The sequence below is a fragment of the Thunnus thynnus genome, chromosome 17 (genome assembly GCF_963924715.1).
Source record: "Thunnus thynnus chromosome 17, fThuThy2.1, whole genome shotgun sequence".
Taxonomy (NCBI): domain Eukaryota; kingdom Metazoa; phylum Chordata; class Actinopteri; order Scombriformes; family Scombridae; genus Thunnus; species Thunnus thynnus.
In genome coordinates, this window is record NC_089533.1 from 25,035,610 (window position 1) to 25,050,688 (window position 15,079).

The following is a 15,079-nucleotide window of genomic DNA, read 5'->3' on the forward strand; positions in this document are numbered from 1 at the left end:
AAAAAAAAAAAAAGTAAAGCTGATATAAAGACATGCAAAGAGTATTAAATTTACTTTAGGTTTATGGACCTTTGAGTATCCTGTACAGCAGATTACAAATACCACAGATACTAATAACAACAGCAAATGCTATGAAGGTCCAATAGCAACACCTGCTGGGTAGAAGCTGAAGTTTATTTGAGATATTTTTTTTAGAATCATAGAAAGCAGAAAAAAAACATGGAAATATAAAAGAGTATAATATGTGGACAACAGAACAAAACGAGACCAATAAAAAAATAAACATAATATGACAATATGAAATGCATGCAACAAACTGAAGATAAAAAATACTTGTAATGAAATCAACAAAAATGTGACTTTCTATCAAAAGCATAGAAGTCTTTTATACTACTATTATTGAGTGTTAAACATCATGTTTCTTACTGGTTGACAAGTGTCTTGTCTTGCAAGTGAATTCTATATTAATACAGCAAATCTCCACAGCAATAATACTTGAGTTTCAGTTTACCAGGTGATGAACTGGTGAAACAGACCTGACTATGGCTTTAATGGGTTACAGACAAACTTTCAAAAATGCATGACAATATAACAGTTTTTTCTTTATCCAGTGGTAAGTGGCCATGTTTTACGTGCTACACTATAATGCACACTGAGTTGTCCAAATATCCAAAATAATCAAATTAATTTTCATAAAAAATTGTCTACTTGTCGATTTCCTGCTCATGACTGGCCTTTTAAACTGGAGCTGTCATTTTCAACTAGCAGCGCTCTCAAGCATTTTGGATATTTAGACAGTAGCAACGTGAGTCAGAAGAAATACCACAGTTTTAAGTCACCATCACCTCCATCCCCTCCATTATTTTTAATACAGGATATCACATACTGTAACTTGTTGCTTATATATCACATATAATGTACAACAGACATGTACAGGGTGTGCTTATGTATTGTATTTGATATATGTGCATATGATTCAACATGTTACTGTATATGATGACAAGAAAAACACATTTGTGATCACTCATTTCTGAATGAATACTATCAAGGTGGAATACGGCAGGTGTGTATGTGTGTGACTATGAGGTAGACAGTGAGTCAGTGATGTTGTTAAGTATCTAACAGTTAGTTAGTGAATAGACTGGTAGGGATGTAGGGGAAAGTTCAATTGCAGTCACCACACCCACGCTGCTATATTGTGACTCATTAGCTTTATATGCAAACAAATTCTGTTTGGATCATACAACCTTTTACAAGTGGATGTCATTTAATGTATTTCCTGTCTGTAACAATGCCATATATCCATACCCAGAAGCTCTCGTGTTGGTTTCAATACCATATGTTCATAAGTTATCCATTGGTGGTGCTTAACAGACTTAACAGAGGTGTCATTTCCAGCTGGTTTCAGTAAACAATTCTTTCAGAAATTTGACTAAATAATTGCTTTGCATTGCTAATTCAAACAACAGCAACTGTGAAACTGTAAATACTGATGTCCACCATGGACCAATTCCCAACTTCAAAAGGTGAAAAAAGAAAAGAACAATCTTATCCTCCATCATAAGAAGTCCCTGTGTGTGTCTGTGTACCTTAGTGGCAGGTGTTGCTGTATCTTGGCAATGAGCCCCATACTGGGATCCGAGCGCATGTACATGGTGGCCAGGATCGCTATGACGACAAAGAGCCAGGAGGAAGGGCTGGCGGGGTACACTCCCTTGATCACCCGGTTCTGTTTCCACAGAAGAAAAGAAAAACAGGCACTGAATGAATACAATGATACAGTGAATTATGTGTATATTGGGTTAATTATTCAAACCCAAGATGTGTTTTACATGCCACATTGGTAAACTAAAACTCAAATCTTGGATTAGAATTTAAAACACATATTTGTGGGTCTGAACGATGTTAATCCATGCAACATTCACATGCATCAAAGAGATTTAAGAAACTTGTTTTTGAGCACTACAACATACAACTGCACATGCACATATTAATAGCTGTTTGTTTGTCACCCGCATGTCAGTACATGTTAGTAAATGCTCATTATCCCGAACCTATACTGATGGGAATTCACACCCTGTAATAAAGCACTTTTACATTCAGCTCTATACTGCACACAAATGACATCCCTACACACCTCCTCGAATTTATGACACATACACACAATGTAGCAAAAAAGCTGAGGCATCTGTCCTTATCTCTACCAGGGATCTAAGGAACAGGAGCGTCACGTTGTACAGGTTATAAAATCTTTATCTTTATCTTTTCTATGTGTCCAATTACCCATGACAACAACGACAAAAAACATGACCAAACATGCAATACGCATCACAGACGCCGTTTTTTTTTTTGTTTCACAGTGGATTTGTGGAGCTGTGCTTGGCACCATGACTCAGTATAACTCACAGCTCCCCTCACTGTACTGGCTGGCTCAGGTCAAACCTAATTATCACACATCAAATCTAATTAACAGCCATCTACATACTGAAGTGGTAAAAATACAGAACAGAAATAGAAATCATAAAATACAAATTTACCTCTATGAAAAGGATTATCAGTCAGACACTCTATGATCAGATATTTGCTAATTTTTTGTTAAAGTCAGGTTGTTGTGAACAATATGGACTCTTGCTGACTTGAAGTGAAGTTGGACAGTGTCAGCTTCCCTAAATAACAACAGCATAGATGTGGAGAAGTATCACACACATGTACACAAATACTGTACTGTTCATATGCTGCTCACCCTCATGCGACTGATGCGTTTCTTCCATGATCGTACTCCCGACAGGTAGATCTGGTTCAGGGCCTGATAGGACAGCTGCAGGTCAATGCCCTCTGGCGTTATGGTGAACTGGAAAGCCACGGCCTGATGGGCCTCCGCCATCGCTATGGGAGCACAAAAAGTGAACAAACATTGAAACGCCAATATCACCACTTGTTTGATGAAATTCTGAGTCATTTTTGTCAATGTTTTACATTACTTTATAGGGACAACAGCACGTTATAATCTCAGGTTTTTATTGTTAGTTTCATGACATAAACTGCCTGTAGCAGCTGGTTTTATGCGCCAGCAGGCAGCTCAGCGTGTTTGTTGGCACTCTGGTATGAACACAATAATTCAGTAATTTAATGTGTCAGTGGAATGTTGTTGTCTCACTGAATACTGCTGCATCACCAAGAGTACTGAGTAAAAACTGCTCATGGCACGCTGTTCTACTATGTGAAGTGATAAACAGTGTAAAGCTCTCAGTACAGTAGGTTTCAAACAAATAATGAAAAACAAATATAGGGAGCACTTTACCTGGAAAAGAAAAACTCACACTATAAAACTGAGTATTATCCATGTCATCTATATAAAAAAAGACTGTAAATGCTTGAGGGCTTTTAATTTGAAACAAGGGCTTTTAATTTGAAACGGATTCAGGAAGTAGCAGCATTCGGCTGACCAGTGGTGTAACTTCAGCACTCAACTACTCAGCTACAGGGCTGGCCCCACTGTTGAAGTCCAGCCAAAAGTGTATACCAAGTTTTGAAAACAGCCAGTACGTCCTACACTGCTGCAATAAATATAAACATAGTGTAGACATCACGTGTGTCAATATACATCCTTACACTGCTGACATGGCAGTTGGTTCATCAAGGTTCCTGTGACAAATTCTGGCACATTTATTGTGCTCGTCAAATCAAGTGACTGATTCTTTCATTAGAGAGGTGAGGATATTGTGCACAGGTAATGCTAAAACTACTGGAAAGTCTCATGTTTGTGGCAGGGTTGTTTAACTTATGAATATTAAAATTGCTCTCACTGTTCAGCTCAGGAGCAGTGCTGTCTACAGTTAATGTAGAGTATTTATCATGGTGCCCTGCCTGGGTAAGCAGTTGTTGTGCAACTATTGGTGTCTTTCTGACATTATGAATTATTTATGACTTATGAGCTGTGAGCTCTGGAACCGCACTGGCAGCTAAGCAGCAAGTAAGCAGATTCAAGAAACTAAGTGGTAGCAAAATACAAATGGTACAGCAAGGCCAAATTGTTTTCTTTTAAAATGCTGCACATCTAAGAACATCCAAAGGTCTCCAAGACTGTGTTTGAAGAGCAGCCTCCTCCTTAATTGCTCTTAATGGCAAGCTAGGAAAAGAATATATTTTGATGTGTGACAGTAGGAAAAGCACAGGTGTAAATAATAATATGTAAATAATAATAATCAGGGTGCTGGTATTGTGCATGCTGCTCACTGTCACACTGTCATGACTTACTGGGACACTTGAACAGAACATTGTTAATGTCTTTAGTAACACCTGTGCTTCTCCTACAATGACAAGTCAAAATGTCTGCTGTAAAAAAAGATCTTACTTACTGCAGTTAACTGTAACATTATGATTCATACTACAGTGACTATATAGATATATTGCAAAATTATTTAGGAGATGTCACAACATTCTAGAGAATGATATTCCTACAGCATGGTAAAAATCTGATTATTCTATTGTGGCTGCTGTGGCTAACTCGACCTACTAGTTTTACCTACTGAGCAAGTCCAAAACAAAAACCTGTGCACAACACGTGATCAATCAACACTTCATGACTGAAGCAGAACATGTTTACAAGTTAGTGTGCCAGTGAACAGCAGGGCGTAGTTGAACATGACTAGGTTAAAACCTCATATATGGCTGGACTGTGTATGGTCAGTGAGTGAAATCGTGGTCAGTTTGTCACAGGGATAGTCAACGGTAGTGTCTACAATGTGAATTCCTGGATATTAAATGTTTATCTGCAATTTTCTGTAGTGGTCCCAATAATATTTGGTAAAGAGTACTGAAGTAGCATATCACATGACATGATTAAGCTACATTTGAGACAAAAAAAAAGGTTATAAATGCAGTTGCAAGAACAATACTTTCTACTCATATCTTGGGATGTTTGATTTGAAAGAAAACTTATTTCTATTTTAATTCTAACTATTCTAATTACCTATCTGTTAACTCCGCCTGCTGTTTCATCTGTTTCACTCTGCATTTTGTCAGAGTGCTGGTTATTTATGGTGTTTTAACTGTGTGCTCTCCCTCATGCCTCTATGCAGCTTTTTTTTTTGCCTTCTGGTCAATGATCATGGAGGCTGAGGTGGAAATTGCAAATGAAGGTTTTGACAGCATATTGGTTGCAAATTCAGAGGGCTTATCTCCACCCCGTTACTGCAGTTACAGTCAAATCAAGCACACCTGCGGAGCAGCTGCCCCACACTAAACTGATATTACATGAGTCTCATGTTTTATCCGCAAGACTTGTGTTTTACTGCTGTTGTTCATCGTTTGTGACGTGCGTCATCATCTTGCACCGATTCATTTTGAAAGAGCAATAGCGAATGAGGAAACACTCGGCCAGCCAACCAATGGTGAAACTTTATCACTCACAGATGACCGCGGTCATAGGGCTGGTCCAACCAAAAAGCATTATACTATGGCCACTGCAAATTCTGATTGGCTGGAAGGTGTGGGTTAACTTTTAGTTAGACACCTATGACTAAATGAATGCTCCAATATTATAATGTGTAGAAAAGGACAGGAACAATACAAAACACATCTGAAGATAAATCTGTATTGTTCTCAATGAGATGCCATTGTGTTTGTTGGTGGTTGCACAAATATTACAGTTTTTAGTGAAGTTTAACTTATCATCCGTTACAATCACATACAATATGTCCGGTATTACCTTCTAATTTAATGTCCCCTATGAACATATGATGGGTGGATGTTTGAAATAGAGCTGCAATGATTAATTGATTAGTAAGAGCAATTATTTTGATAATCGAATAATCATTTTAGTCATTTTTAAGCAAGAGTGCCAAATATTTGCAGGTTGCAGTTTCTCAAATGTGATGTTTTGAAGCTTTCTGTATCATACATGATAGTAAATTGATTATCTTTGTATATTTAGACTGTTGATCAAAACAAGACATTTGGGATCTTAAAGTTTAAAAATAATTATAATGGGCATTTTTCACAATTTTCTAATTAATTGAGAAAATAATGGGCAGATTAAATTGATAATGAAAATAGTTGTTAGTTGCAGCCCTAGTTTGACATAGATGGTACCCCATAGAGTTTTTGACTACTTGTAGCACTATGGATCTACGTTTTCACAAGTGTGTCCCTGTTTTTTTTGTTTTATACACACACAAGGACACACATGCACAAAACATTGCTACCAATGCTTTCACATTATTCCGCTGATCTACAGATGTTGGTAATGTGAAACATGAACATATGAACAGACACATAATAATACACCAGCAAAGCCAAGGAAGTCATTAAACATGGATGTAAACAATGTAGGTTTCCAAATATTTATTTATCATGTTTGTTAGACCTTAAGGATACAAACACTGCATTTTGGTGAGTAAACACCGAATGAAAACTCCACAGGGTACCTTTAAAGAAAGAGATTCAGAAGTAAACTAGCTCACCTACATGCTGCATCACTTACATTTAACTCATTTGTTTGTAATTACTGAAAGTCTTGAGACGTGTCACGATGAGTTTGCTAATAGAAAAAAGTGAGAGAAGAAATGCTTGCATCTTGACAACATCAAACAATTTTCAACACAAAAACTTCAGCATTTAGGCTATACCAATAAGTCATTTTGAAAGCTAAACAACATTTGTCCTCTGACGTCATCTTTATTGTTATCTTAAAAAGTTTTAACTCTTGGACTGACTGCACTGTTAACCCAGCACAGATAAGATTTTTGGCAACTTCAGGCTTCAAAATAGGGCTGCAACCAATGATTATTTTCATTATCGTTGTTGTTTGGTTCATAAAATGTCAGAAAATGGAGAAAACTACCCTGATGAGGTTTTCAAATGTCTTGTTTTGTCCACAACCCAAAAGATATTCAGTTTACTGTCACAGAAGACTAAAGAAACCAGAAAATATTCATATTTAAGAAAAGAATTTGGACATTCTTTTCTTAAAAGTGACTCAAAACAATTCAATAGTTGGCAATTAACCAATTAATGGAATAATCATTGCAGCTCCACTTTAAAATGTCTCTTAACAAGCCTAGAGTTGATGTCACTGATACAACATCCAGGTTGTTTTCAGCAGGGTTCAGTTTTGCATCTCTCAATTTCTGATCTGGGTTTAGGAAGCTTGGACAGCAACACGGGGCGACGACATTCAGCCTCTGTACACACGGTGTCATTGCATCATTTGGTTCCTTCAGTGCACTTCCTGCATAATCTACTGGCAGCAGTGATGCCTGCAAAAAGAAGATTGCTGTGTGGCTTTATTCTACTGGCTACACAAACCAAATGGCTACTCAAAAAAAACATACCTGTCCGTTCCAAAAAGCTCTGTTTCTCCTGGCAGTAGTCTTTGACTGTGTGTGTGTGTGTGTGTGTGTGATAGAGACAGAGCTCTGAACAGTACCAGTAACACAGCTGTTGTAGATGAATGTGGAAGTCTCCACCACATATGATGACATGACAACTATACAGTTACATTCACACAACCTATTGAAAGTAGGTCAACATACAATCCCTCTGAGGTTGTGTGCATGTGTGTGCATGTGTGTGCATGTGTGTTGGTATGTGCATTGGCTCCGTGTGCAGACCGCCACCCCCCCCCCCCCTCTCTCTCTCTCTATCACCCGCCAAGCAACTCCTTGCTGCATATTTCTCACTTTGCTGTGTTAGTCTTTGCTTCTCACACCTATTTCACTGTGCATACGTGTGTGTGTGTGACTGTATAAGACCGATAAGAGCGAGAATGAATGTGGGAGGAAATTGTGGGTATGTTAAACAGCTCACAATTTGTGCAGTTGCTGATGTTGAGAGGATTTTTGTGTACCTCAAAATAATTTACAATCATTGTCCTTGACCCTAGAATAAACTTAATTCCAGTCTGAACACAAAAGCAGACTTGTGACATTTATCTTGACTAAAACTCTAACCAAATTAGAACCTAGACTACTATGTCAAAGAGCAAAGTAACTTCACTTTACAAAAATAACTTCTGTACGGAGCCCAGTTTATCCCTCCCCCCACCCCACCCGGGTGGGAAAGAGTTAACCAGTCAAATACTGCAGGCAGAGTTTAAAAGTCTCTCCTGACAGCTATGTGTCATTGAGCTTTCCTCGCCTGCTCGTACAATACTTAATATCATGACACATCTCATCCTAATCTAGCCCCAGTTTGTGCCTCTCTTACATTCCAGTCACAGTAAAGCGTCTGAGTTTCCTAAAAATATATATATGTGCACGGTGATATTTAACAGCAATGTGACTGCACACAATAGTTTTGACAAGAGTCGCACCTTGGAAAACTTCTTTTGTATGGTGCAACAGTTGATATGATTTTTCCTCCAGATGCTTGGCTGAGTCTTTGAGGATTTTGGAAATACCTTCAGATATTTTGAGGTCTGGTGTATGTTTTTAGGAAAATTGGATGCTTACCTCTGTGACTCAGATGTAATAGTGTTACATGGCACAAACTTGGGCTTTTCCAAATCCAACTGTTGTTGTGGTCACCGATTATTCATTGTGACTGCAGACGTTTTGTCTCTAAGGAAATGTTGATTTTTGGGTCCGGTGCACACATACACACATATACACACACATGCAAGCCCACGTCAGCAGTAATTTGACATCAACCCGAGAGAAGCTGGTTAAACCCAAAGACGTTTAATTAATTAATCCTTGCACTATTTGGATCCTGTTTGTTGTTTACAGACACTGTTTCACTTGTATGGACATTATGTGTTGTTGTCCGCTTGTTTCTACAGTACCAGTCAAATGCTTGGAAACGCTTCCTCATTTAAGGAAATGGGAAGGTGTGTCCAAACCTTTTTACTGGTACTGTGTACGTACAGTAGGGATCTATTTTTTCATCCACTTGCTTGCACATAATAGTGATAAGTTTGTTTAATTATCTTTGTCGGGCTTGTTATCCGTGCTTATCTTTCAGAAGTTTTTTGTATGTAAGCACACTGAGAGCCAATAGAAACCAGAGCCACAGTCCTTGTATGGGTGCACTTTGGTGGCCAATGAAGCTGATTCTGACAATGATTCATTGATATTAAACGCTTTACTTTGGAAAAATATTGCCAATAGGTTATGCTCAAAGTTATGCTATAATATACACTTAAATAAATACAAGAATTAGCAAGCGGTGCCAAGTTAAAACTGAGTAAATGTTGAAGATGAAAAAAATGTTACAATGCAACAGTAATTCAATTCATGACCATAGAAAGGCCTGTTGAAGTGAGAAGCTTTTAACTCTGCTGCAACACGTTTGAAAACGCAGTAAAGTTATGTGGTAGAATCTGGTAAAACTACACATTAGTATTTGATGTGAAATTGTCGAGAAAATGTTGACGGACAGGTTTTACCTGCCAGAGCACAACTGGTACAAACATAAACACACACACACACACACAATATACATGTTTGCTAGACTAATGTTTAGTGTACTGTAGAGTAAATAGTCTGTTGTTGTTTAGTCGAGGCTCTAAGGAAGAAAAGCTCTTACGATAATTGTTTTTGTTTGTTGTCTCTAACAGAATATTTGGCTCAAATATTTGGCTACCATCTTGTGTATAATTATGTGTGTGTCCTGTGATGAAAAGCATTTCCGAGAAATGGAATGCAAATTCCTTTTTTGACACGATTTCCCGTAGAGAAGTGATGTCAGGGTTGTTTCAGTGTAGCTCGCAGGTTGTCATGTCAACAGCTCGAAATGTTTTTCACCCTTAGCGGCGTTTAAGTGACATTATAAAACACTAACTAACAAACAACACATACAAAGATAAGATCATTCATTTCTCGGTCACTGTGTATTCTCGCTAGGAGGAGTCTGAATGTGGCTGTTACCAAACCAGTTTAGTAACTGTGCAATGCAACCATGCTTCTCTCCATAACGACACCACCGCGCATTAAAAACAAACCAGAAACTCCGCACGCATATACTATACTTATGTGAAATTACAGTGAATTAGCAGCTATTAAACACAGTGGTGCATTCATGCTCAGCACCATCTCCAAGCCCGCCGCCCCGCGCGATGCACAACAGCCGATAGAGAGCCAAACGAGCGGGCTTCATTAAATGAAGGGAAACTAGCAGTCCGAGAAGAGTTCATTAAATACGTTTGAAAATTTACCTGAAGTGTCTTTCGAGGAGCTTTCTCGGCGAGAAGGTTGATACAGAAGCGTCTGTTTGTACCCCTCCCTTTCTCACTCGCAGTGAAAGCAAGCTTTTCCTCCTCCAACAAGACAATCACGGCCAGCGGCCAAAGATAGTTTGAAAAAGAGAAGATGAGGCACTCTGTACTTAAAGCTTAGGGGCCTAACTTTCGCTCTGATGTGTGGGCGTTAACTTTGACGCGTATGCCGTCGCCTCTACGGCATACGCTGTGTACACAATAGTGGCTATTCAGATCCTTTACTTAAGTAAAAGTACCGATACCGCAATGTAAAAATACTCCATTACAAGTAAAAGTCATCCATAAAAAATCCAATGAGTAAAAGTATATAATATTAGCAGCAAAATGTAAAGTACTGCAGTAAAAGTAGTGGTTTGGTCCCTCTGACTGATATATTATTATATATGACATCATTAGATTATTAATACTGAAGCATCAGTGTTAGAGCAGCAGGTTACTGTTGAGCTGCTGGAGCCTGAGTGTAACGAGCTAACACAACAGCTTTACAAAATTGTTATCAGGGAAGATGATTGTTAAGTAAAAAAAACAGCTTTGCAACATATTTGACAGTGCTGTACACAGAAAGACTAAACATAGTAAAACCGCAGACACCTCACACCCACTATACTCAGAGTATGAGGGCCCCAAGGGCCAGCCACAACATGAAGTATTCCCCATGCCATACAGGTATTGAACTCAGAATGACTGCATCAGGGAACTTGTTATTACATAAGATCTGCTCTCTGGTATTATTTATACAACCTACCTGCTGCTACCTGCCCATTTTGCACTATTATGTTATGTATATTTTGTATGTTTTTAATGGGCGCACTATGTGTAGTGTGTGTATTTTGCTGTACTTTGGGAGAAGTCAAAGATAAATTTCCACTGAGGTGGACAAAAAAGTCAATCAATCAATCAATCAATTAACCTGAGGGGTTGTGAGATGATTAATGGGAGAGGAAAGAATAAAAAACAAAGATACACAAATCTGTTTTCAGTGTTTGGACTTTTTCTCTAATCTTTGATTTTTGGTGAAAATTTGGATCATTTGAACATTTATTGAAATGAAAGCATGTGAGAAGTTTAGAGGAAAAAATCACTATTTGGTGGAGCTGTTAACAACTCATAGACATCTGAAATGTGACCCCGACTACACACTGCTTTTTGTAAGACGTCAAAAGACAAAAAGGTTGGAAACCACTGGTTTCATCTTTAACAATGTGTTGTATTTTAAAAGCGTGTTATATTATCCATTGTGTCAAATCTTCATCTGAAAAGTAACTAAAGCTGTCAAATAAATGTAGTGGAGTAGAAAGTACAATATTTCCCTCTGAAATGTAGTGGAGTGGAAGTATAAAGTAGCATCACATGGAAATACTCAAGTAAAGTACAAATACCTCAAAACTGTACTTAAGCACAGTACTTTAGTTAATGTAGTACATATTATATATAGATTTGCATTTATATGTAGATTAATATGTATGCATAATAAATACAATATAATCAAATATAATGTGAAAAATAATATGAATATAATATATACAATATATATAAATAGTGGTATGTGACATATCTTTATGTGATACTTATCATAACATATATCTATATTACATACAGAGTACAGTAGCATAGTATAAAAATGCTATGACATAATATATATGTATAATATATAATATTATTGTACTCTCTAGTATGTAGTAAAGTAGTATGGTATCCTACAATAATAACAAAATTATAAAACCATGACCACCACCCATTTTAAATAAATCAGTCTGAATCATACATCACATCACATCACTGTATCCTCAAATATACATGATCCACAAAAGGGCAAAAAAGTAACTACACCGTTTTTTGCAGCACTTTTACTGGACTGTGAGGTAAATGCATCTGCACTGGAATTTATCTGATAAAAATACAGTCTGTGTCGTTGAGTTCCGCTTTAGCGCTTCTCATTATACAAAAACCCCTCTGGATACTTTGCTGGCGTCAGAGTGAGACCTCTTCACTCTCCTTTCCTATCTGCAGAAAGCTACAAACGACGTCAGCCATAGAGACCATGGGCGTAGAGAGCATTGCAAATGTGGGTGAGACAGTCTTACTGGGGTCTTGCTGTCCTCCCCCCAGAAGATTTTTAACAGAATAGCTGCTTACCTGGTGCCTTTTAACAGGTGGTTGGATACTTTTATCTATATGCTATACTAGCATGAGAAAAATTATTTTGTAATTTCATCCAGAGGAGGTGGCTGGCCCCAGATCACATACCTGAAGATATTAAACAGTAAAAGTACAGAAATTGATCTGATGATTAATTCAGAGCCTTCTTTAATAATAACCACTCGTTGTTTATTTAAACTTGAGGATTCCTTCATGCTTACATGCAACTGCAGTTTCTGTTAAATGAATTTCTTTAATGTTATCAAATCAATGAGTAAAGCGGTGAGGACAGCTGTGGTCAAAGGGGCCTTATGCATTCTCCAATAAACTAAATTCATCTTCCAATCATTTCTACTATGAAGAATCACAGGACCTGAGGTCTGTGTCTCAAAGTTAGATTATGTTGTTAGCCAGTTATCTTGGTGGCTTTGTTTACACATTTTTACACACACAACACTGCTAGTGAGCAGCACTCCATATAAATATTTAGGACAATATTTCATGACAAAAGGCATCAATATCACAACCATCTGCCACCTGTCATGAAAAGAAATAGTCTTGAATTCATAAGTGTTAAAGGTTTGAGGTTTGTGTGAGCAAATCTATCAAGTTAGCTGATAGCACAGGTCCCTGATTTATAGTTTTTTGGTTAAAAATACAGATTTGCTAACATTTCAAATAGCAAATAACTTCAAATCCAACACAGAACCCAAAAATCTCAGAAAATATTTGACATTGATATTATGACTTAAGGGAGTTGATACTTTCTGCATTTTTTTATTGAATAAATTTCATAACCTCACACAATTATCAGGTGCCCAGTTGTATCAACTAATGTAATGGCGGCACTGCAGTAACATTTATAAGATTTAAAGATAATAATAAAAAATAAAAGCTTACAGCTATAGCTCCTCCTTCATTGTTTGCTTCATTATTCCCTTTCGTCCCTTTTTGTTTCCTTGCTTACTCCACTTGATTCTTCTTTAGCTCTTCATTTCATCCCTCTTTTTCTCTCTTTCTCTTTTAGTCTCATTTGCCATCTTACTTTTCTTCTTTCCTGTCATGTTTCCCTTCTTCCTTCCTAGCGTTAGTAGTGCGCTTGTGTGTATATGTGTGTGTGCTATGTGAGAATCTGTATGGGTGCACTGTAGCAGTGAAAACATGGTATGGAATTTCATTGACTTGAGCATCGTCTACAGAAGCCCTGAGAGGCAAGAGAGAGAGAAAAATGTAATAAAACAGTTTTGGCAGGAGAAATTTTTTTCTTTTTTTTTTTGTCAGGATTATTTTTTTACGTGTTTATTTTTGTAATACTCATTTCGACCACAAGAGGCTGAAGTGCACCACTACCCCATCATCTAAATAGGACTAAACGCGTGACAAAAGAAAGACATGACAGTAAATGTTACATAACTTGCTAACACACATGTGCTTTGTGTTTGGAGTGCATGAAGAAATTAAAACTCACCTTGAAGAAAACACGAATGCTTTTAGTTCTACTTAGAAGATGGGGTAGTGGTGCACCTCAGCCTCTTGTGGCCAAAATGAGTATTACAACAGCTAACACTTAGAAAAATGATTCTGACAAAAAAAATTCTTTTACCTGTTCTTAAGTCATAAACACAGGAAAGAAAACAAATTAGATCATACTTAGAAAGTGGATCACCAGATTTTTTTTTCTCACTTGCCTCTCAGGGCTTCTGTAATTCTCTCAATAAGCGAGTCCAATGGATATGATAATGAAGCACTCAAACATCGCACTGAAAAGAGTGCTGAGTGGATAGACCAGTGTGCTGATTTTCAACATGGTAAAAGTGCGGGCGGGCGGAGGGGTCTAAATTGATCAGTTAAAATATAATAGCTGTGACACCCGAGATGGAGACCCACCCGTTTCAGGCACATGGAGAATACATGTTTTAAAAGGAGCTCATGCAGGATAAGCAGGTTTTCACCATGCTGTTGATATTGCAGTTCATTAGTCACAAGGATTTGGGGGCCCTCCCAGTGCGACTTTCATGGACACAGCCCTAGTCACCACACAAAACAATGTAGCAGGAATGCTGACACATATTTATTTAATTCTTCAGCTTCATAGTTTCAGAGTAGTTGCAGCTCTTCTGTCACCGCCAGCCTCCGTTTCTTTACCCTATCCCGACCCAACACTATACAAAAATGTGACATTAGAATACATTTTATCACACAGAATGAAAAGCTGATCTTTAATAACCCTTTTTAAATGACCCTTTTCTTGAGAATCCTCATTATGATGTCACACTGCTGTACTTTATCCCTGAATATTACCACCTGTTGCTTAACTTAAACAACTGCAACACTTTTGTCGTATTATAGGCCTATGTTTATAAAATTTAAATAATTACATTTATGACAGTTTTCTGCAAAAACACCACAGCAAAAAAACCTCTCCAACTGAGTGTAGAGACCTTGCTTGAACTGGGCTGTGGCCAGAATTTTAGAGATACTGATGTCAGGAGTCCAGATTCTCCATGCGTAACCCAACCCCTTTAAAAATGTCATGACTGGACACCAAAAAGCTTGTTAAATTGATTGATGATGATCTAAATGATGTTTCAAACACTTTATGTTTGCAAATACTTCATACTTTATAGTACCACACTGAAAAAAGACATGCATTTTCAATAATAAATTTCAACAATTCAATATTTTGAGAAATATGCTCATTCACTTTCTTGCCAGGAGTAA

General features: G+C 37.5%; 1 protein-coding gene across 1 annotated transcript in view; it reads right to left on the bottom strand.

Annotated features, from left to right (window-relative positions):
- cpt1a2b (carnitine palmitoyltransferase 1A2b) overlaps positions 1–10,328 on the bottom strand; it is a 43,322-nt gene extending 32,994 nt beyond the window's left edge. Inside the window, exons 1-3 of the mRNA XM_067571410.1 lie at positions 10,157–10,328; positions 2,744–2,886; positions 1,590–1,729 (exon numbers count right to left, since the gene is read on the bottom strand). Of these exons, the coding sequence (XP_067427511.1) occupies positions 1,590–1,729; positions 2,744–2,884 (281 nt within the window). The 5' untranslated portion in view covers positions 2,885–2,886; positions 10,157–10,328. The remainder of the gene's footprint in view (positions 1–1,589; positions 1,730–2,743; positions 2,887–10,156) is intronic.
- Between the last annotated feature and the right edge of the window lie 4,751 nt (positions 10,329–15,079).